This window comes from Scleropages formosus, chromosome 13, assembly GCF_900964775.1.
Source record: "Scleropages formosus chromosome 13, fSclFor1.1, whole genome shotgun sequence".
Taxonomy (NCBI): Eukaryota; Metazoa; Chordata; class Actinopteri; order Osteoglossiformes; family Osteoglossidae; genus Scleropages; species Scleropages formosus.
The window spans coordinates 17,133,801-17,157,178 of record NC_041818.1 but is presented as its reverse complement, the minus strand read 5'-3'; the positions used below and the strand labels follow the sequence as shown (position 1 = coordinate 17,157,178).

Genomic DNA, 23,378 nt, shown 5'->3' with positions numbered 1-23,378 from the left:
TTTCATATATGCACCCTGTGTTTTCATTTTGAAACTACTTTTGTGCAGTATTTTTTCATCTCAAAGCCACTGTGCTTTGCACGCAGAATGTACAAAGAATCTTGTTTGGGATCAGAAGATGTTCATGAAAACAGTTGGATTTGCATTTTCTCAAGGTTTGTACACAGTTTAACTGTAGATGATCATTATTAACTATACATTGTTAAATGGATTTTCACACAGATTAAATAGATGCTTTTTTTTCAGGGAGGCGCTGCAGACCAAATGGAGATGTTTTCAATTTTTTGTTCTGCAGTAAAGGTACACCTTTAAAAATGGTATGTTGTTGTAATAATAATAATAATAATAATAATAATAATAATAATAATAATAATAGGAACAGAAAACCTTTTGTTAAAATATGACTGTAAATTCTTGTGTTTTTCTGTATCTTCTGGGTTTTTGTCTTTCTTTGTTTTTGACAGCAGCCTGCTGTGAAGAAGGATGTTCTGAGAACCATCTCAAAGATGCTTTTGGAAAATGGGCACATCAGAAAGCGGCTGGACCACCTTCGTTTAAACAGAGCAGAGAGTCAGAGGTACAGTGCTGTCCGGGTCCCTGTGGCTGTGGTGATGGATGCTTTTCAATAGTATGACAGCTGTCACAGACTTTTAAATCTCTGGTTATAAGGATGTTTGGCTTGTGCCCTGAATATGATTATGCTGTCTGTATGGATTTTTAAATATTTATTCATGCTCATGCAAGATAGTTTCAGAAACATGGATCCTCCTAGATAAAACACATTTAGCAAGAACAGTTTAGAGTGAACAGTTCACCTGAACAACATGTCTTTGGCTAATTGAAGGAAAGAGCTGGCAAAACATGGACAACATACAGACTCTGACACAGCATGCTGCTGTCAATTTAATCTTAATATATAGCTGTATTCTGTTTCATTTCAGGTTTGATCTAGAGGAGTGATGAAAGGCTAACTTCAATAAAAACATTTCCTAGCCTCCTAAGGGTAGTAGTCTGAAAAAGTCAAAGAAAAAGTTCACAAACATTTTCTTTAATAATTTACAGGTGACCCTCTGTTATATCTAAACTTATGTAACATTAATGTTGATGTATGATGTTATGTTCTTTAGAGTTGTGTAACAGACTTTGTTGTGTTGCATATTGCATATAATTGTAATTCTATGTATTTATACTTCATATAATATTAGAGCGCAACGTGCATACATATGGTACAAAATTCTAACTATTTATTTAATGTATCTGTGTTTATGTATATGAGAACAATATTAAAAATGTTTTGTCTCGTTTGTGTTTATCAGTAAGCTATCTTCAGTTAAATAATTTATCTTGCATGGCAAGTTTTGAAAGCTGAGTTTTCTAAATATGAGCTTAGTTTAGAGCCATTTTCTGTCAATTAAAAATAAAATTCATAACACACTTGGTGTAATGTGGTGGTGATGATGATGATGATGTGAACGATTGCTCCGGCTGGTATTGAAGCCGTTCGGCCGACAGGTGGCGGAGGAGGAACTCGAAACGGCGGTACACGATTTCATTGTCATGCGCGTCGGGACAGCAGCCTTGAGCCCGGGGATCGATACGTGCTCGCTGTGGGCGCGCGCACGAATGAATGGACCTCGATACTGAGGAAGAGTGCGTGCGAGAGGAGCGGGCAGTGTGTACTGAAACAAAGAACAGAGTGCAGGACACGGCTCTTGATGCGTGTTTCTTTATTATGTATAATGTTACCCACTCTGAACGTTTCTTTGTGCCGATCGATCCCCAGTCCGACTCATGTGTTCAGTTCGAAATGTCTAGTTAACGTTCCCTCCCCGATGGCATGCCCAGGCGAGACCGCCCTAAGAGCGCCCCGCCGCGAGATGTTGTGGTAAAACCAGAAAATCCGTCAGAGACGCCTGAAAGGGGCACATTGGGCCTTTGGAGCAAATCCCCCTAGTGGCGCAGGGCGGCGAGGTGGCGGCTCGTCTCGAGCGCTCTCTCTGCTGCAGCCTGCTCATCAGCACCACTGTGTCCGCGCGCTCCCCTCCAGCGTCCAGCACGCGCCGCATCCCGCACGCGCTGCACCCATCGCACGGATATAAAACACCGCAGCACACCAGGAGCTCTCATTTCTGTAAGTAACCTTTCCATCGATTGCGATGTTTATTTTTCGGAAGTCCGGCGTGTTCGTCATGCTGCCGGAGGATGCGGTGTGAAGAAGTTCTCTGCTCTGCTGTCTTGTAAGGATTTGCGGTATGAATGCAAGGCTGCGCGCGTCTCTTTTTAAGTTTCTAGCCTACAACTTGACTCCTTCTGATTATGCATTCATTTTATGTTCTCTCACTGATATGCTCTGTTCACCTTGTGGAATGATAACCTTTGTGAAATGGCCTTGGTTTTCAGCAACCCATTAAAAGTTATTATTCAATGTCGGAGAGCCAGTTGCGGGGTTACATTATTATACTACCGTAATCTGGAGCCTGCTTTGCATGTACTACTCTACTGTACTACGCATGGCGTAATTTACGAAAGGCAGTTTTTCATCCACAGTGGTAGATAATTAATTTAATGTGATCTTATTTGTGTATGAGCGATGATTAGCGAAGAAAGGGTTGTGCGGCGTTTGCTGCTTTGTCGGAATGTGCGAACAAAGCGAACGGGCACAGATTCATGCGACACGCTCGCTTCTTTTCAGGAGGACAAGGGAACAGAAGTGATTTGGAAAAATGGTGAAACTGGGAAGTAATTTACAAGAGAAAGGCAGCAAGGCGGCGAGTGTGGAGGATGGATTTCAGACCGTTCCCCTCATCACGCCTCTGGACGTGAACCACCTCCAGTACGGAGCTCCGGACAAGGTAGGAGCCCCGACGTCCTCCAGTGTGAAACAAAAAGCCTCTGACAGCCATTTACCCATGTGCAGTAAACAGCATACTCATACTGCGTATTCTACCCTGCTTACCTAGCTCAGGGGTACTGCAGTGAGAGTGGGATTCAAACCAACAACCTTCAGCTTGTACCTGGTGTAGATCAAACTGAACGAACAGCCCCCACTAAGTAGTCAGATGGCAAATCCACAAGGTTTTTTTGTGATTTTTTTTTTTTCTTCTATTAGTGGAAAAATAACCACCGCTATCCTTTCAGTTAAATAAATTTTCTGGTATGATGGGACATCATTAACTGTGGTGTTCATTTAAAAAAAAAAAAAAAAAAAAAAAACTTTGCTAATGGAGATATATTTGCATGCCTTTGGCCAAAGTTTGTCAGCTGGTGTGAACTAACCTCCTACACACAAAGTGTTCTCAGAGAAAATGACGTGTGCTGTCATGGCATCACAGAGGAGACAATTTCACTGTAGCTCTGATAGCTGGAGCTGCCTGTTACATTAGAGACCCGGTACATTGCACTTATGTAGAAGTGAGTGGTCAGCCCTGTTAGATGTTGGGTCACACTCACATCACACACCTGGTAACACAACTGCCCTCAAGCATTGTGGAGGATGGTCTAGTAGGCGCTGTCAAAGTGTCTGTGTCTTAATGCACATATTGCTTTTCTTATGCACTACACTGACAAAGACATAGTGGCTGATTGATAGGCAGAAAAAAATCCAGAGTTTGAAATGTCTCCTTTCAAAAGCTGTTATTTGAATGCCTCTGAGTACATTGCAGTATTTCTTTACTTTTATTCATTCAGCTTATTTTTTTTTTTTTTATAGCAGCTTACAATGTTAAGCTACTTACAATTATTTACCTATTTGTACAGCTGGGTAATTTTATCGGTGCAATTGAGGGTAAGTACCTTGCTCAAGGGTACTCCAGCTGGTGGTGGGATTTGAACCTGCAACCTTTGAGGCCAAAGGCAGCAGCTCTAACATTGCACTCCTAGTTGTCTGTCTTTAAAAACAATTCTACCTTTATCCTCTAGTTGGAGCCAATATGCATGGCAGTTATTCACTCCATATTCATGAAAGAATAAATAATGCGTAATTTTCATAAACTGCTTGTTCTGTTCAGGGTCACTGTGGTCTGAAGCCTATCTCAGAAGGATAGCACATTGGGCAGCTTACACAGTGAGTGGAATGCCAGTCCAGCAAGGCAGCCACGCACATTCATACATTACAGGTAATTTAGAGTTACCTGAAAGACATGTCTTTTGACTATGGGAGTTAACCCTTGCAGACATACCAGTAAATTAAAATATGTATGAAAAATTAGCAATAAAATGAAGAAACCTGAAATAAAGAAACTAAAAATACACTTGCATCTTTTTCCATCTTTCATTTATTTGTAACACAAATGTTAAAATGTTGATATATATTGGTCCCAGGGTGTATTATATATTTTGGTGCATTGAAACTATGAATAAAGAGCTGGAAAAGAATTATGGATAAATACTGGCCATATTAGACTGGCAAAGAGAAGTGGGGCTGGGACTTGGAGAGGTCAGCGGGGGCCATACTCTGCAGCAGTAGATGACCCTTGCCCGGAGGGTCCCAACCAGTGACACGGTATGTGGTTGTAGAGGCCAAAATGTTGCCTCCTCCAGCTGTCTCATTTATCACTGCGGTACAGAGGGGTTGTGCTCGGAATGGAGAATCACGCCTCTCTGTGCACACTCAGTTACCATGGAAACATTTGTTTAATTCTCTCAATTCATCAAGTGCACTGCCCTGTGGGGTGTGGCCTGGCAGAAGCTGTCAGCCAGCAGGGTGTGCAGTGCTCACAAACTCTGCATTTCTGTTCCTATGCAAAACAAATGCATGGATATTACCCACAATGAGAGCACAAGCACTGTTATGGTTTCATTTTCACTTTTTCATATTGGTTCCTCTTCCTCATAAGGATTATTTATGACAAAGAACAGCCCTGTTGGGTTATATTTATGGGCCGACATTTTCAGCTACACCACGAGACAGAAGGATAGCTGGGGAGGCAGATGGAACAGTGACACACTCTCTAGGGGATTTAAGAGAAATTCAGTCTGTTCCCAGTATCTGTGTGAGGAAGTTGCAGGGTCTCCAGCATCTTGAGCTGGGTGCAATTCCAGTAATTTAACTTATGGTTCATGAGTAGTTATAATTCATGAGAACACTGAGGTCTTCTCAACACTATTTATTAAGCTGACAGTACACTGTGCTTCAGATTTAACATGTGTGTAATTAATGTGTTCCAAGAAACCCAACAGCGCATTAGTGGCTTTCATTATGGCTACAGTGCAAAATGGTTTGGGTGGAAAAGCCTTTCATATAATTTGGTCTGACAGTTTTTCAGAAAGTATGGAAGTCAATGAAAGAACAGGACCACCCTGCTTGTGTGAATATTACCTCTGTCTGACTTACATCATCAGAGAAAGACTGAAGATAAGACATTAAGTCAAGGAAGTGAACACTTGTAATCTATTACTTCTCCCTGTCAAATTGAAAATGTAAAGCTATTTCATCATGCACTAGTATGCAACCTTTCAAATTAGGGAAAGGGGGGGCAGATAACAATGTTCTATACTTGCTTCTCAGTTTGACATTAGAAACCATCTTTATTGGATAGTTGGACGTTTTTTATTTCCCACCTTATGCACATTACTGGGATGGAGTGCTAGATATGTACTGAAAAAGTTATGTTCTGTGCCTTTTCACTGTGATGTTTTTGAGACATGAATCTGAAAGGCTGTTCACGGTTGTGCAGCTCAGCTGTCAGCATCAAGGTCGAGAACAAAAAACTCATAAATGTCCTTTGTATTGTCCTCTTTAACTCTGCCATGTATAACTAGGCAAACTCTTCAGGAGAAGTTCTATCACATCATTATTGTTCAGAAATAGATGCGACAGATGGATTCACATTGTTTAAAAAAAAAAAAAGACTCCAGTATGATTTGCAAGGAAGAGCAGTGGGAAATGTTACAGTAGCCAGTTTTCATTCATGTGGATTGGGTGGACGGGAAGCAGATCAGAACATTTCACCAGCAGGTTGGGTCAAGGGGCTAGAGCTACTCCAACAGGCTTTGGGATATTACACAGTATTGATTCAAGGTCTGCTGTTAAATGAGAGATGAGAGGCCACACAAGTCTTAATCTTTTAACAAACATGTCCATGATCCTTCATCACTGGTGGCTGTAGCTTTGGCTGAGTCACTAAATCTGAGCAATAGGTTGGTTGTGTTTAGTAGCAATGGCAAATTTAAACCTGTACTGGCTGAATGGAGCAGGAAGGCATTTCTCCTGGTGACAGTATTAAATCCACTAAATTAATATGGCACATAAGCTCACAATTTAGATATGATCAGTGCAAACCGATCACTATTTATGGGCCTTTTTTCTCTTCCTATTTTTTGCCGTTTACTTAGGTTACATTTTCAGTGTCTGGCATAGAGAAGATACAAAAAACTTACATGTGAAAAACAATACAAAATGTCTTTATAAGTAGTACAATGGACTGGTTGAAATGGCAGAGCTGTTGAGAATGATCTGTAGTAGACCTGGAACTATATGATGAAATAAACGATGTAGAGTAGAACTGAGTGCATTTGTGAACTGATATTTTATTTCTGTCTTGCAGGTTGTGGTGAAGACAAGAACCGAATATCAGACGGAGCAGAAGAGCAAGGGAAAGATGAAGGTGCCGAAGGTGGAGGAATTCACCATAAGCTTCAATGATGGCGTGTCAGAAAGACTCAAGGTATATTTATTTCTCATCTATATACAGCTGTTACCCTAATGTATAGTTTGTCTGTTCAACAAGTCTGTAATTATATGATAATCTTGGTTAAAATACTGTGCCTTTTAGTGTATATTTTATCTGCTTAAAAGTTCAGTAATGATATGGTAATTATGAAAACCTTTAGCTGTATTCTGAGAAAATTAAGTTGTTTCTGAAAAGTAGCCCTTTAATCAAGGGTACCACTATGACAGAATTAAATATAATGGAGCTTTTTAAATCTTGATTTTGAAGTAATAGTATTTCTTGAAAGCCATTTAAATCAGTTCATAAAGGGTTGCTCTAAAAAGCTTTCCTGGGAAGACAAGATCCTAGTATAATAACTAAATGAAGCTAATGGTTCATCATGATGTGAAATAAGTTATTTACAATTATTGAGATCATGTATTCATTTAGTGTGTTTTATAATGGTAATGGTGGGAGAAAGTGCCAGCCTCATTTAATGTTTGCCTTCTGTTCTCCTATTTAATTCTTTTGTTTTTTTGTTTTTGTCAAACTTTTCATAGATATTTGAATTAGTATGAAAAAGCTGAACATTCTCTCTGTACCCTCTTCCCAAGACTATGTCACTCCATATTGCTGCACACATTTATGGCACTTATTTACATTTATTAATTTAGCTGACTTACAATGTTAAACTGCTTACAGTTATTTACCCATTTATAATGTGGGGCAATTCAGGGTAAGTACCTTGCTTAAGGGCATGACAGCTAGAGGTGGGATTCAAACCTGCGATCTTTGTGTCAAGGCAACTGCTCTAACCACTATGCTAATAGCATATCCCGCAGATTCTCTGTGCATATTTTCCACGCTGTCCTCTGTGCTTTTCCGACTTGCTCCACTGGAATCCAGCTTGCTTTGGAACAGTAAAGTTACACATTACACAGTGTCGTTGTGTCTGCCTCTGCTTTCCACATTGTAATGAAAGAATAAAATCATGGTAAGATAGCATGGTTAAAAGCTTGCTTATATATGTCTGAAACCTAGGATGATCAAAGAAAACAAATCTTTACACCTCTTTGGTCATGCCAGTCATCATTCGGTGAAAAGTAATTCAATGTTTTACTGTCTGGCAGCCTGAAACTGGACATCAATCATCCTGAAATGAGAAGCGACACCACAGTTTTACCGTTTCCTGAAAGGGGGCCCTCTTGAAAACTTTTTTAAAACACAGTTTAAACTCTTCAGACATTGTTTTCTGTTCCAAGGCTTTCTGTTATTTCCTAGAAAGAACTTGGAAAAAAAAATCTACTGCTACAGAATGTGGGCTTTAACATGCTTCTTCAGGTTTGTAGAGATAGTGTTCAGAATAAGTTTCCATGGCAGCAGAATTGGTTTTCGGCTGCTGGAAATACACACAATGCCAGCGTAGGAGAGTGTCTATAAATGCCTTGCACAGAACTCTACGTGTGGGTGAATATGTAGTGAGACTAGATTCCCAAGATTCGTATCTGTAGAGCAGTGAACATAAAGACACAAAATGCAAATTTGTGCCCGTCAGAGATCTTACCCAAGGGCAATGCAGTGTTCTTGCATTGATATTAGAAGCACTATTCTAGCAATGAAACTGGTTGATCTGATCCACCATTTAAATACCATTTGAGCTCATATTTTAATGAGAATTGAGCACAAACAGCATGGCACTTGGTAGGAAAGGCCTTTTTAGGTAACTTCAGGGATGAATGGCTCGGAGGGGCTGTTGAATAATAAGAGAGAAGAGCCGTAGAAGCTGCTCTACTTCAGCTAACATTAAGAGGAACAAGAAAATGGAAGAAAAGGAAAAGTTTTGCATCTGAGACGTGGGCTTGGCAAAGGGAAGATATGTGTTGAATAAAAAATATTTAAAAATAATTAAAAGGCAAGCGAGAGGCTGTAAGACCAGGATGCTTTTCTCCCACCAGTCCAAAGAAATGGTAACCGTGCCCTGTTCATGCGGCACACACATAGGAGTGATGCGGAGCAGGATAATGGAAAACCCAGACAAGCGAGGGCCAGTTGTGGAATTATTCATAAGGCTAAATATGACAAGGCTTGGCTTTACAAACTATTTAAAATGTATTTTCTCATACATTGAGATTTTTGTAGTCCGATGCACTTTTGATTTTGGTTTTGCAAACTTTGGTCAGCTCCTCCCTCGAGCTTGAGTTGATATCCTCTAATATACAGGGTGTCGCAAAAGTCTGAAATCATAGGACAAATAATAAAAGCCAGTAATACTAATGCTTCGCTTCAGCAACAATCTCTACCTGTCTCTGATTTCCTATGAGTGAAATTACCCAGACTTGTTCTTCCTCACTTACAGACATCGTGGGGCAGCGAAAAATTTGAAAATAAATTTAAAAAAAAAAAAGCAATTATTTTCCACTATGATTCCAGCCTTATGGGAATCCCTGTATATCGCAATGAATGTGAAAATGTAAACAGTTATTATAAACCAGGGAAGAATCTTTATATTCTGTTGTCATGGGCTGTTTGCAGTTTTAATTGTGAACTGCTAATCGCCACAACATTCCCGTCATAGAGAGCATCCAAATTCCCCTAGTGACTCTTTAATCAAGTGTATTTGCTGAGCATGTACAAGGAAGACACGCAGTGGTCTTAAGGAAAATGGTGGAACAGATTATCATATAATGCAAAAATTAAGAAATAAAAGAACAGAGCTTCATTAAGTGGAGGAGTGGGCGTCTTTAACTTGGAGTGGTGCTGTTCTGCTGCTCACTCCGGGTGTTCTAGAGTACGCAAAGCTGAGGGTCTGCTTGTTTTTTTCAGCTGCCAGCTAGCTGTCTGACATACACAGTTTGCCAGTAGAGCTAACTGGCATTTGTATCTGGACCTCTGCCCACACTACACGCCAGGGAAATGCTTGTTAGTAGCAATTATTCTATAATTACTTTACGTTCGACTTTACAGAGCTCTAAATTAAATGCCGTGGCCAGGCGCTGCCTTTGTCTGTTTGGCTGTTTGCAGTTTAGAAATGATGTGCTCTGCAAGGACAGGAAAAAACAGACTGCTTTTTCCAGACAATCTGGAGATGAACGAGAAATGAAGGCTCATAACATTACCGGTTCAGACAGCTAAGGGCGAGAGAGGAGTCAATGCCCGTCCATGTCCGTGCGTCTCCCGGCTCACGGTAATGGTGTTTTCCAGATGTCACTTGGTATTGAGAGTAGTTGTGAAAAGCCTGCAAAGGCCTCCTGGTCCATACAGTATTGGTGTGTGTGTTTCGTTATGACTAAAGGACCCTCTAGCATCTCGATGAGGAGCAGGTGAAACGGAAGAAGCGCTGGTGCTGGATGCTTTGGGCTACACCGTCCACCTTTTTATACCCTGGCATTAACCGCATGCAGAGAGGGAGAAGTGGGCTGGTTAACACAGCTTTGAGGTACAGGGGAGGTAGGCTGCGAGGCAGAAACGCTGTGCGGGGAAGGGGGGTGATGGGAGTGTGGAGTGAGGGGGTGAGATGTTTGAATTTTTAATAGTCACTGCTTTGTTTTCTACATGCATCTTTAATACGCCTTCCATTTCCTTCCCGTCTGTCTTCATCGCAGCGGCAGGGTCTCCAGTTATCAGGTCAAGAACGATCAACAGTGTGGGCTGATCTCAGTGGCAGAGCTGAAAGTTCAGTATTGCCTTCTGCCTATATTTCAGAAATAGTCCAGCCTTGCCTTTGAAAGGAAACTCGTTTAGAACATTACTGGTTTTTAATTAGCGTAATTTATCAAATTTACATGGTGTCTGTTCGAGTGAGTCAGAGATTTCCTTTTGTGTTTGAAGTTAGTTTCATAACCCAAAATACTCTAAGTCAAAAATGTCCTTTGGTGCTCGAGGGGTTTCCGCCACATTACATAGATGAACTGTATAAAATGAAGAAAAAAAATAGAAATTTGGAGATAAAATTTGAATCAAACCAAAAATACCACTTTAGTCAATTAATACATTTGACAGGTTTTTGCAGAGCTGTGTGTTTCACTACACTGAGCTGGGGTAGAGTTTCAAGACCCTAGTATCTGTTGTACCCAAAGACCACATATTATCATTATCACAGTGTGTCTTTTCCTCTGTTAGGTGGAGATTTATGAATATCCATTTGCATTTTAAGAAAGGGGAGGAAGTTATACATAAAAACACTGGTAGTCTGTTAGAGGTGCTATTTTCTGATTAATTATGCAAGATATTTGTATGCTCTCTTTGCCTGTACTCTTGGGTGTGCTTTGCAACAGAATGATTTACAACACTCAGTCTCATCTTAATTCTGAACTTGAAAATGTTTTTCTTCCCCCTTCAGTAGGCTTTTTAAATATTTGTGCATGAATTTAAGAATTTTAATTCAGAATATTTCAAAACTGGGCTTTTTCTCCGACGGAGTGTTCATTGAATATTTTTAGTATTCAAAATTGGATTGTTGGCAGATTAATAAAACAGCCTGAAAAGGTTTTCAAATAGTAAGAAACATATAAAGCATTTACACTTTTTTTATTTTCATAGTAATACTTGTGTAATTGGAAATTTCATGTAATTTCATGTTATATCCTCCCAAAGAATACTCTGTGCTGTTGGCTTTTCCCAAGCACCGCAGGGTATAATGAAAAAAAGCCAGATTTCAGTTGGATGAACACACACCATACTCTTTCCCAGTTAAACTCTGATTTCTCAAAAGGAGATGCAGATAAAGCAGCTTCCAAAAGGCTTTCTGCATTTGTTTGACATTTTTCTTTTAAAAATGACACAATTCAATGACTGGCGGACATTGTCCAGACCTTGGAGTGACAAAACATGGAAGATCACAGGGAGTTGTTTGTAATCATCAGTGGTAGTGCTCACAACCCGTTGAGAATCCCATTCTGTATGGAAGACTCTGTGGTCATCTGAACTCCAGGAGGGAACAGCTTTGTACCATGGCAGTGCTCTGTACGAGGTGCCAAGATGACTCTCACTAGAAAGCCTTGGCAGAAGAAAGAAGTTCAGCACACACTGTGGACTTCCATCTAATCATGTGGCTAATCCTTTCTTCATTTCAGCTGTGAAGCAAGGATGAAAGAAATTAATATGCCACAATGAACTGATAGATATTAATGAGCTTGTCATAAGGAAGGAAACACATTCAAAATTATTCTGGTTCTCTCCTGTGAAGGTTACCACTGAAATCCCTTCAGCTCCGAGAAAGAACGTTAATCTTCAGTAACATTATTGTCAATAATAATAATACTGCAGCTACAAACGCTAATTACATTTAGCTTCATTTGCATATCATCTGAGCCTTATTAGCAGCGTGCTGTACAGAAGCAAGTCCACCTCTTTAATTTATGCTTGTCATAAAATGCCATCACAGTGATTGAAAACTATCACTGCAAAGTAGGCTGGTGCTGGTGGGCTTTGCCAGTGCCTGATGTTTTGGTGGGTCCTCTTTGCACTTTCATTTCTCCATGCTCTTCTGTAGAATTGCATTACAAGTCACCTCTGGTTATGGCTCAGGAAAAGTAGCAAAACCCATAGAAATTGTTAAAGTCAGATTTAATTTTATGTGACTTGTTTTCTGTTGAAAGTCCAAAAATGTGCATAGTGGTCCCCACCAACTAGTGTTAATGGTGAGTTGTGATGAAGTGCTAAAGGATTAATGTAAAGATTTCGTTGAAATAATATCCAAAGAACTTCGAAATACAGTCTTATTGGATGAAATTTTGTGTTACAAAATAATTAAAATTGGTACAAATTTTATAAAAAGCCAGTACAGTGGAGTAGCAGGTAGTGCTGGTGCCTCACAGCTCTGGGGCTGGGGGGTCTGATGTGGGTTTGAATCCATTTAGTCTTTGTGGAGATTGTATGCTCCTCCATGTCTGTGTGTGTTGTGCTTCAGGTGAATTGGTGACTCTAGGTTGCCTTTAATGTATGTGTGTTTCCAGGACAAACTCCACATCAATGCAACCCAAGTAGTTATTGATAATAACAGGATAGCTACACACACACACAATGTGTACAACTACTTGACCCAAGTGGGGTTGCGGCAAATCGGAACCTAACCCAGCAACACAGGGCGTAAGGCTGAAGGGGGAGGGGACACACCCTGGATGGACGCCAGTCCGTCGCAAGGCACCCCAAGCAGGACTTGAACCCCAGACCCACCAGAGAGCAGGACCTGGCCACACCCCCCACACAGGGTAGATAGCTTTTAGAAATCTTTATATTATACAGGTGGTCTCCGACTTACGATGGGGTTACGTTCCACGAAACCCATCATATGTTGAAAACATCATAAGTCGAAAATGCATTTAATACACCTAATACACACCTCTGCATGACAGACTGGAAGATGTGGATTGCTGCTGCTGCCCAGCATCGCAAAAGAGTATCGCTCCGCGCGTCGCTTGCCCGGGAAAAAATCAAAATTCAATATTCGTAGTACGGTTTCTACTGAATATCTATTGCCAACTCACCATCGAAAAGTCGAAAAAATCGTAAGTCAAACCATCGTAAATCGGGGACAACCTGTACTTTAAATTTAGATATTAAAAGGCAGAACAAATGTGTGTCACCTTCTCAAACATGTATTTTGTGTTGGAAAGTTCACCACATGCAGCCATACAGACCTCATTTTGCACCTCAACCCCAAAGAAGTAGGATCCATTTTCACTCGATATTCCACAGGTTTTTTTCAAGAAACATACACACACAGAAATTTAACTGATCAAAGTCAAATGTGATTAACCTTGAATTTGGTATGAAACTAAATTCTGGTGTTTGTTTGAACTGTCAGAAGAAAATCAGTACTGCTGGTGAGGAGCTATTAAAAAAGTTAAAGGTCATTTTGGAACCACTGGCCTGATTCACTTGAAATCGGACACTCATTATTGAATGTTGCCAGAATACTTTGAACGTTTCTGTCTGTCTTGCATGTTCTCTCAGCACAATAGACTAAACCTGGGTGTGTGTGTCATCAGATATGGTATGCACTCTGGAGCTGGGTAAATTATGAACAGTACAACCATAGAGTGCGTGACTCATAAATGGAACAAATTAAAGAACTGCTGTGCATTAGGGACTAAGCGGTGGGTCTTGTTATTTTAATCATCTCTGGATATGTTGGTTTATGGAGGCCTTGAGTTACATCCCCTAGAAATGTCTCTGAGGTCTGCAGATTTCTTACTGAAGTCACACACACATCCCTATCACAGTTGGAGAAATTAGCAATAAATTAGTTTGAACCAATTTGGACCTGAAGTGATCTTAACAGAATCCTAACAAGGTAATTAGCTCAACTTAGACCTGATGTAATTTACTATGCAGCTGTCTTACATTTAACAAATGTGAAAAACTAACTATACAATATACAATAATTAGTATTTGACTGGTGATCTTCCTGAAATTCACAAGAAGTATATTGGCTTGTTTCTTTTTTAATTCAATTCTTTATAATGTTTATCATCCAAGAAGTCCTACATTTTTCAGTATTTTTTTTTTTAATTAATTCCCCCCCTTGTGGTGCAGCAGTACCTGATTGGATATCCAGCAATTCACATTAACTTTCTAACCTGCTGCCATTAGTTTTTTTATTTGCATTTTAGCTAACTGTCTGGAGACCAGCTAGACTCTGAAAGCTGTAACTGTTTTTATTAGTTGATATTTTTTGTGTAATTGAAAACATTTAAAGCATTTAATGACTGCTGTACTATCATGGGAATATGATCACATATTCTGAGCCTTTACCAGTTCAAGGGGCTGTAGTACATATTACTTCTATCATATAAATTAAGCTGAAAATAGAGAATGAGGGGAGTGTATAAAGGTGCAGCTGGTTGCATACCAGTTAGAGCTGTTTGCAATTGAAGGACTTGGGTCTGAATCCATCCTCCCGCTGTAGTAGCCTTGATCATGGTGCTTACCCTGAATTGATCCAGTAAAAATGACCATGCTGTGTAAATAGGAAAAGCTGCTTCGTGTGCAAAATTCACCTTGTACGTTACTTTACTAAAAGAATAAATAGCAAAGTAAAGGGAAGTGTAGAAGTGTGCCCTGACCAACAAGCAGCACACATTTATATAGACCTACAGCATAAAAACCATCCACTTCAGAGATTTTGGCCCACACTACTGCGGCTGGAAGATACAACAGCTACCTGCAGCCCAGTGCTTGCCCAGGTAGGGTACTGCTGAAATGCTGAAATGTTCTTCAGCAGGTTACCAAACCTGAACACCTTCAATGAAATGCCCAGCTGTATGAATGAATAAAAAAATGTCTCTTTTTGTAAAAATGATGGCTCAGGGGGAAAAAAAAAGAAGAAGCAATATTCCATTAATGCAGTCAAGGACCACAGTCTGGATGTGTGGGCTGCATGTTCTCTGAGCAGCTGGGCAGTGGCACCATTAAACAAGCTGTGGGCGAGAGGCCATATGCCATTGACCTGTATCAAATAGCAGGGCCCCTGGCAATAGGGAAACAGCGCGCTGCTCCTGCTGAGAGGGTTTTAGGTAATTATTGTGACTGGCTACTTGCCAGGGGGAGAGGGGGTCTTCTAATATGAGGCTCTTCGGGGCTGAGTGCTACACACTTTTGACAGCTGCACTCTGGCGGAGCACCACAAGGATGACAGAACGCCATTGGAGTGTTGTTACAAGCCTTGGGATGAATACCCTAAAAGCCATATGAAAACCTCTGTCCTGTAAGGAAAAGTCAAACGTGATTAAAACTGAGATGAAACAATGGCCGAACCCTGCTTAAATGATACGTCATAAGAAATGCGCATGAAAAGGAGGGTACAGGACATGGTAATAGGAGGATGGGACTCCACGGCGGAGGAAAGCTGGAGGAAACCGACAGCAGCTCTAACAGTGTTTTATATTCCTTTAGAAATCCATCTATGTGCGCGATTCATAGGTTAAACGTAAATAAGCACGCATGTAAACAAGAACGCCGGTTACTCTCACGAGTAACACTACTGTGTACGGTACCACTAATCTCACAAACTGAAAACAGGCTGATACGGTATATTTTTAATGTCAAGATCCTGTATCCCATTTTGTGTTTAAGTCAAGTCGCAGTATCATGGTAATGTTCAGATTTGTATTTTTCCTCCCCCGGCTGCAATCACCTGACTGTGCTATAAAAGAAATAACAGTTGGATGAGGCTGGCGGAAGTGAGAGAGACACAATTAGCAACGGCGCTAACTGAACCTTGCTTTACACTTAGCGCTTTCGCCGTTTCGCTAACGCTACGGGCAGGTACACAGGATGCTCGAGCAGTCTATCGGACGGGAAGCGCTAAAAATGCAATCTTTTTTTTTTTGCCTTTTCGGCTGCTGTCTCGCCACCACCCATCTTAAAAGACCATTTCTAGCTCTCAACTTAAAACGCAAAACTAACAAACAAAGGATAAGCTAAGAGGATTTCAGTTTGCCTCCAACAAAAGAAGCAGACAATAGAAGCCTTTGCTGTAGTATGGAAAATATGAGGCGTGTTTGAAGAAGACAGAAAGCGCGGAGTGTCGTACACGTGGTGTGCGACAAAGGGAGGAATCAAAGGGGGGAAAAGAGGATATTGTATTCACCCCTTTGGGTCATGTGGAGCACATCCCAGAGAATTTGCTGTGTGGCGAAGAAGATAAAAATCCATTAATCACACAAGGAGAGCTGTAGAGAGGGGGTCTGTGAGGAACTTCTAATAGAATCTGCGCGTATGAGAGTCGGCCGCAACAACCCCCACACTCGGCACAGCCAACGTTGCGCAGCGTATTTTCGTAACGAATTTGTCGAGAACGAGGAAAGCGCAAATGATGTTACATTGTTTTACCATGTTTTCTTTAGGCTCGTACATGCAGAGGGCCACCTCATGAATAGCGCTAAAATTTTTTTTGCACGGTCCACCAAGGGGTACCCCCCCAGTGATCTCGCGAGTAGGCGGAAAACAAGCAGCCAAGCTGAACACCGTAAACCCTTCCGGAACACCTCAGCCTCTGGTCACCGGGAGCAAAGTCCTGCTGAGGGCGATGACTGCCAACGCTGCCGAATCAGCGGCGCTCTGCTGTGAGCGGACGCACGGCGCGCAGACTTTGATGGGACCGTCAAATGGCCCACGGTGGACAACAATAGCACCCTGGGAAGCTGCTGCTGTTTCAAAAAAGCGCATGTGACCAAAGTCACTGTTGTGCTGAAGAGACCGCATGCCCCCCCGAGTGAAATAAATGCATTTTACCTTAATTTGCTGTTACAGATGCTTTAGAAAATGGCGTGTCTGAGTCATTCTCTTCTGAGTCAGCTATTCAAATGCAGAGGTGCTTGTCAGCTCGGAGCACCTTTATCTCCCAAAGTAAGAGCATCTGGCGAAGCTGGACATCAGCAGATGACAGCAGCTCTTTGCTCATTCTAAGTACAGCCCTGGCTCTCGCAAAATCTGTGTTGACTGGGCAGAAAGATGGATAAGGACCTTAAAATTTGTGATGTTTTCATAAGAAGCTGTAATCTGACCCTCTCCATCCATCCTGTTTGCAGGTCACCGTTCTCATCTTCCTGGCACTGGCCTTCCTGGCCTGCATAGTGTTCCTCGTGGTGTATAAGGCCTTCACCTACGACCACAGCTGCCCGGACGGCTTTGTTTACAAGGTGACATGATTCACAGCCTGGCAGATAGTGCAAACACATTGATTTTATCACACAACGTACACCTACCCAGAATGAAGGATGAACAGGGAGTACTTCATGAAAATGTCACATTGACCAAAAACACATTATGCATTTCGCTAAAATCCTGAGCATTTTCAGAAATTATACGATCAGTCAGAAAACTGATCTGGATTTCGTTCACAGAGATGGTCTGCACGTTTTAATAGTGTCCATGGGAGTTTGCCAGTTCCTTGTTCTAATCAATTCCTTTGAGAAATGAAATGCAGATCCATATACTTTGAGCTAGGGCTTGCATTATATTATAAATTATCCCCATTTAATTAGGCTCGCTCAGCTCCCGCAATGCACTTCTCTAAATTGTTCCTGTTTCTCGGTAATCATCATTTAAAATATTCATCCAGTCAGGGGATAAGCTGCTATTTGAACTTACTGTAAGTGGAGAGAATAAACAGTTGTAATCATCTGGGAATAGTGTATCTTAGCAGAGTTTGATGTGGTTACTGCCTGAGGGAAGCTCCATTTTCACTGGGCTCAGTTAATTCAAGTTTTTTATTCGTAAAGACAGATTGGAGTATATTCCAGTTAGACTGAAAAAGGGAGAACCGGAACAGAAGGATTTGTTGCAAAGAAGGGAACAAAATAAAAATCAACAAAACCTAGGTTATCTGTGGTGATATAAACTGTATTTTACAGTATAAACCAGCCCACATATATACATTCATGTTTCTTTTTAGACGCTGTTTTGCAGTGTTCTTGTTGTGTTTAGTTCATTTTGCACTTGAAATTCTAAGTGGATGTTTAAAAGGGAATTAATTTACTTATACCGTGTTGAAGTAACCTAATGTCACAAGCAAACTGTTCTTGTTCTGTGGGCACAGCATAAGCGTTGCATCCCTGCATCACTCGAAGCTTACTACACGGCCCAGGACACCAACTCCCGGGGGCGCTTCTACACGGTCATCAGCCACTACAGCATGGCCAAGCAGACCACGTCCCGCTCTGTGTCGCCATGGCAGCCGGTGGGCTCTGCCCAGCACGATGCCAAGCCGCCCAGCCCCGAAGACCACTGAGTGCCTCTCGAAGGCACCTTTTTAATGGAAAAGAGAGAAAATACCACCCCATCACCTTTAGGTCGACCCATGGCCGTCAGGAAGCCAGTACCACCCAGAATCATCCTGAGCTGTCCATTTCACCTTTTGATTTCTCTGTTCCTTTCCTGTTATTGCTGTTTTGTATTCAGTATTGAACAACCAAGTGTTTGTAAAAAGGCATGAATTAATAATGTTAGTGGAATTGTACATGTATCTGAGTTTCATTTCATTTTTGTTTTTGATACGGTTTTTAGAGGGACCTGTCTGCAATTGCTGGCATCTTTCAAGGTTTGATGTTTCCTACTGTCCATGACAAATGGCATGCACCCTTGATTAAAAAAGGAACTGTTTCTGGATTCTGTGATAGGAATTTTCACTACGCACTGATGCTCTTTGTTTCTTATTGCTGTGGATGCCTGGTTTACTGAGGAGAAAAAAAAAAAAAAATCAATACTCGAAATTCATCTCGGTCCCTTTAACATATTTACAGATTAGCCACTGAAGTAGCTGTTGTTGATATTTTATATTCATTATAAACCATTAATATTAAATACCGTTAACTAAGAGTTGAATCATGCTGTGAATTTCAGTAAAAACTGTTAATATAGAGGCACATGTAAAGCATTCTGGACAGTTAATGATTTTTCTTTAAGTGTGCATTTGTACACGTAGTTAATAGCAAGAGTCCAAGGGCTTACTCAAGGATGATGTAATGAAAATTTTTCTTAGAAAATTATGTGATTCGATATTTTTGCAAATTAAATTAAACATAGCCAATCGGAAGGCCAATTAATATATTTTCAAAAGTGCTCCTGTGTGTTTCGTGGGAATTATCCACCACACAGAAAGAATTTTTAGAGCACACATCTATTTGTAACACACATTATCTGCTTGCTGGTAAAATGTATTTATATAAAAAATCAACACAAATTTACGACTGTTAGAAATTGCTGCGGAGAATAAAACGCAGTTCAGTCAAATACAGTTAAACCTGTTGATCCTTCCTTCTAGGAACAGGCATCTCCGTGTGCTTTTATAAGGGGTCTTACTTCTGAATAATACAGCTACCATTTAGTTGCTGACTGATGACATCACAATCCAGAGAAGAGGATAAGAAGAAATGTAATTTTTGTCTCCTTCATTTACACATTTTGATAAGCCTGTTACTGCCAAAGTACCACTTTTTGTGATGTTTAGTCTGTTATTTTTTTTTAGCTTTGCTGTGATCAAAGTCTGTTTCAGTCCAAACCCGAGTAACTTCTGAAAACATTTTTTTTTCACTTTTTCATCTGGAAAAAAAAAAATTAATAACAGGGAAAAATATGAGTCTGTGCTGTAGATTGATATCCTGCAAAGCTTAGTATTTTCATTGTGCGTTCTTAAGTTCTCTGGCAAATAAAAAACAAGCTGTGTCAAATAATTGTTTACTACAACTCGAGTCATAATTTACTGTAAAAATTTTCCATTACTTCTGAAGGGGTCAGCTGTTTTTAGTCTCTGGGTTTTATTTACATGTTGTGTAACAAATAATTGAAAGAAAATACATTTCATATTATGTAACACCAACAATACACCCACATACACACAAGAAAATAATATACTACTAGTTCCACAATGGGAGGTGCGGTGGTGCAGCGGGTTTGGCTGGGTCCTGCTCTTTGGCGGGTCTGGGGTTCGAGTCCCGCTTGGGGTGACTTGCGACGGACTGGCGTCCCGTCCTGGGTGTGTCCCCTCCCCCCCGCCCCACGCCCTGACTTGCCGGGTTAGGCTCCGGTTCCCCGTGACCCTGTATTGGGCAAGCGGTTCTGAAAATGTGTGTGTGTGTGTGTGTGTGTATATATATATATATATATATATATATATATATATATACACACACAGAGTATGTTGTGCATGTGTATATCTATCATATATACAAATTTCAGCAAAGAAAAAACTTATTTTTATAACAGTGCTGCAAAACTCTTAAACTGCAACATAATATGAACATGTAAAATGTTTTACTGCTCAGCCCCTGGCAAGAAATATTTCATCTACCTTATATGTCCCACTAGGTTTGATGAATGAAGCTCTGATCATTACAGCAGGATGAAGGGGAGTCTTGTCATGTGCACAGGGAGCTTGTCTCTCATCGCTCTGTAAAACCAGACAAGTACAGTACCTGATTCTTAGTAGCAGCTCACTCAGAGGTGTAGGAAACGTATGAAAGTAGGACATTTTGAAATGGTGACCTTAGATAAAAGAATGATAAGCTCAGAGATCCACTTTCCTCACAGTATATAGTTCACTGATATATGGTTGGCTGTACTATACAGCAAACCATTGCTATTTTGGCAGTAGCCTAATCTAGCTCATAAACCCTTTTGTGTGAGGTGATAATGCATGTAATAATTAATCTGAAGTGATAAAATTGGACAGGTTTCTTGGGTAAGTAATTAGTTCGCAGGTATGGGCATTCCGAAGAGCGGAATTAAAACTATCACAGTAGATGAGATTCTTTAGGCTTCCATATGAAACTTTGCCCCACTTTCTACTGCCGTTAAAGGCCTTTATAGAAGGCTCATTTACATTTACATTTATTCATTTAGCAGACGCTTTTCTCCAAAGGGACGTACATCTCACAGAAAATACAATGTGTGCATTACGTTAGGAGAAAGAGAGACACAGATGCAGACACTTCATTCTAACGCACAGCTAATTTGTTACTTTCCACTATATGAACTAATGTACATAACATGAGTAGCTGCATAAACAATTAAGCTGCACCTTTAGGAATCTCCCTGCTCACTGGAACGATATAACACAGCATGGACTGGGAGCGTCCATAGGTCTTCTTGTACTTTTGCTCATTTCATTTAGCCTGTGAACCTGCTGAATCCCATGAGGTGTTGCTTGCTTATAAGTAATTCAAGCATGACCTACTTCTTGTGGAACAATTAGGCCTCCTGGTTACCCTTGCACTAATCTTCTGCCATGCCGGAGGACATATATTCAGCTCGGAGTATGCAATATTTAGGGAATGAAGGTAACACTAAATTATTTAGAGGATACACCCTTCTACTGTACACTAGCCTCTGTCTAGACTGTCCAAATTCATCTAAACAAACAGGCTAACACATCTTACTGCCACAGCACAATCGTCTCTGTGGTGTCCGACAAATTTGCCCAGTTCAGTTTAATATAGAAAGCCAGTTCTGATGATGCAGACAGCTAGAGTTTTTAAAAAGCATTCTTGGTGAAAAGCAAAGGTCATCCTCTGTATCCCTGTTCCTCACATTTAAGGGGTTAATTTGTGCTGTGAAATGGCCATATTAAGCAAATTTTCTTTGCAAGGCTGTCAAATCAACATGATTTCTTACAGAAAAAATATATGGTTCCGGAGCAAAAAAAAAAAAAGAAAATACAGCATTGAAAGCTAACATTAGGTAATTAAAATAAAAAAACAGTAATACTAATTAATTACACACACACACACATTTTCAGAACCGCTTGTCCCATACGGGGTCGCGAGGAACCAGAGCCTACCCGGCAACACAGGGCGTAAGGCCAGAGGGGGAGGGGACACACCCAGGACGGGACGCCAGTCCGTCGCAAGGCACCCCAAGCGGGACTCGAACCCCAGACCCACCGGAGAGCAGGACCCGGCCCAACCCACCGCGCCCCCACTAATTAATTACAATAAGAAAATAAAAGGTATTTTTCTGCATAACAATGATAACAGCAACAAATATAATATTTGTAGGAAATGCTGTATTGCTAGCTTGTCTTTTAATGATATTTTTTAAAAAATTCAACCATTGTTATTAACTGCTTGTTCTGGGCAGGATCGCCAAGGTCCGCAATTCATCCAGGAAACACAGAGTGAGATGGTATGCATCCTCAACTGAGACACCGTTATTGGGCACAGATGTTTATGATATAAAGGAAAATTTCACAAGATCACTGCCTGTGTCTTTCACTTAGCCAAGCACACAAATGCTATGCCATTGCAGGTGCTGTGTGTAACCCTGCTAACAAATATTTCACACGGGAAGATTATTCAATTGCAAGATTAAAGCTTTAGTTATGCTATAGAAAGGACATTTGTGTCATAAAAGATGTTTATATGTTTTAAACAACGGATTCATTACATATGCATTAATGGTTTATTGCCTTAAGGACTCAAAGTTGCGGGGTTCAAATCCTGTTATCCTTCATCAAGGTACTTCCCCGAATTGCTCCAGTAAAAATCACTCTCCTGTATAAAAAGATAAATTGTTATTTGCACCTTAACACTGTTACATCGCTCAGGGGAAACGTTTCAGATGAATGAATTTACAGTAATAATAGTAAAGGGTACTGAATCAACTGTTTCTGCTGTGATTTATATTTTTCTTAATCGGCGGTTGTGACTGACTGATAATTGACTGACTGATTATAATTGTGATGAGAAACAGGAGGTATGTAAAGTAAATGGTTTTGAAGAGGTGTGACCATGTTAATAACCTGAAGAAACATTACCAGACTGATAGAACTAAGGGACATAAACCTTGGGTTTGACATGCAAGATGAGTGATACAATCCAGTACAAAATAAGATTAATTGTGGAATTAAGATTGAATAATGGCAAAAATGGTGTTGCACTGTATTAATTGCATGAGAAAAGGGTATGTATTTTCTTAAGCCGTTTTAGTGGTTTTTCATTGCACAGGATACTGTTATTTTAGGGTTCAGTGCGTAGGTGGCTTTTGATAAACTGACTGCCAAGTACAAGAGCTTCTGAAAATGTAGTTTTCATTCAACTAACTGTCCTTTTTTTAGTGGTATCGCCCTGTTGTCTGCTTAACACTCTCCTACGTGAATGTTATCAGTCTGCTTTAATTAGAGGCTAACTCACCACCACGGCCATGCTCTTGTACGATTTAAAGACAATTAAGCCTAATTCAAAGAAGGTTCGGTAACCTGAGATGGGCATCTATTGCCATGATGCAGAA

The 23,378-nt window shown here is 40.5% G+C and overlaps 1 protein-coding gene across 2 annotated transcripts; it reads left to right on the top strand.

Moving 5' to 3' along the window:
- Positions 1 to 1,595: 1,595 nt before the first annotated feature.
- Positions 1,596 to 19,809, top strand: LOC108936791 (neuronal vesicle trafficking-associated protein 2-like). Of its 2 annotated transcripts, none has more exons than XM_018756360.2 (5): positions 1,596 to 2,131; positions 2,693 to 2,852; positions 6,546 to 6,665; positions 17,183 to 17,293; positions 18,193 to 19,809. In XM_018756360.2, exons 2-5 carry the CDS (start codon positions 2,724 to 2,726, stop codon positions 18,382 to 18,384), a joined length of 552 nt encoding a protein of 183 aa, XP_018611876.1. In that variant the 5' UTR covers positions 1,596 to 2,131; positions 2,693 to 2,723; the 3' UTR covers positions 18,385 to 19,809. The 2 variants fall into 2 exon arrangements, with proteins under 2 accessions (XP_018611876.1, XP_018611877.1); XM_018756361.2 differs by lacking the exon at positions 1,596 to 2,131 and adding an exon at positions 2,146 to 2,250.
- The last annotated feature ends 3,569 nt before the right edge of the window (positions 19,810 to 23,378 follow it).

Bases quoted from the DNA above. Each gene is read 5' to 3' on its own strand.
- LOC108936791 (XM_018756360.2), top strand. From the start codon at position 2,724: ATGGTGAAACTGGGAAGTAATTTACAAGAGAAAGGCAGCAAGGCGGCG. The intron at 6,666-17,182 runs GTATATTTATTT...TCCTGTTTGCAG, and splicing joins GCGTGTCAGAAAGACTCAAG to GTCACCGTTCTCATCTTCCT. The intron at 17,294-18,192 runs GTGACATGATTC...CTGTGGGCACAG, and splicing joins CGGACGGCTTTGTTTACAAG to CATAAGCGTTGCATCCCTGC.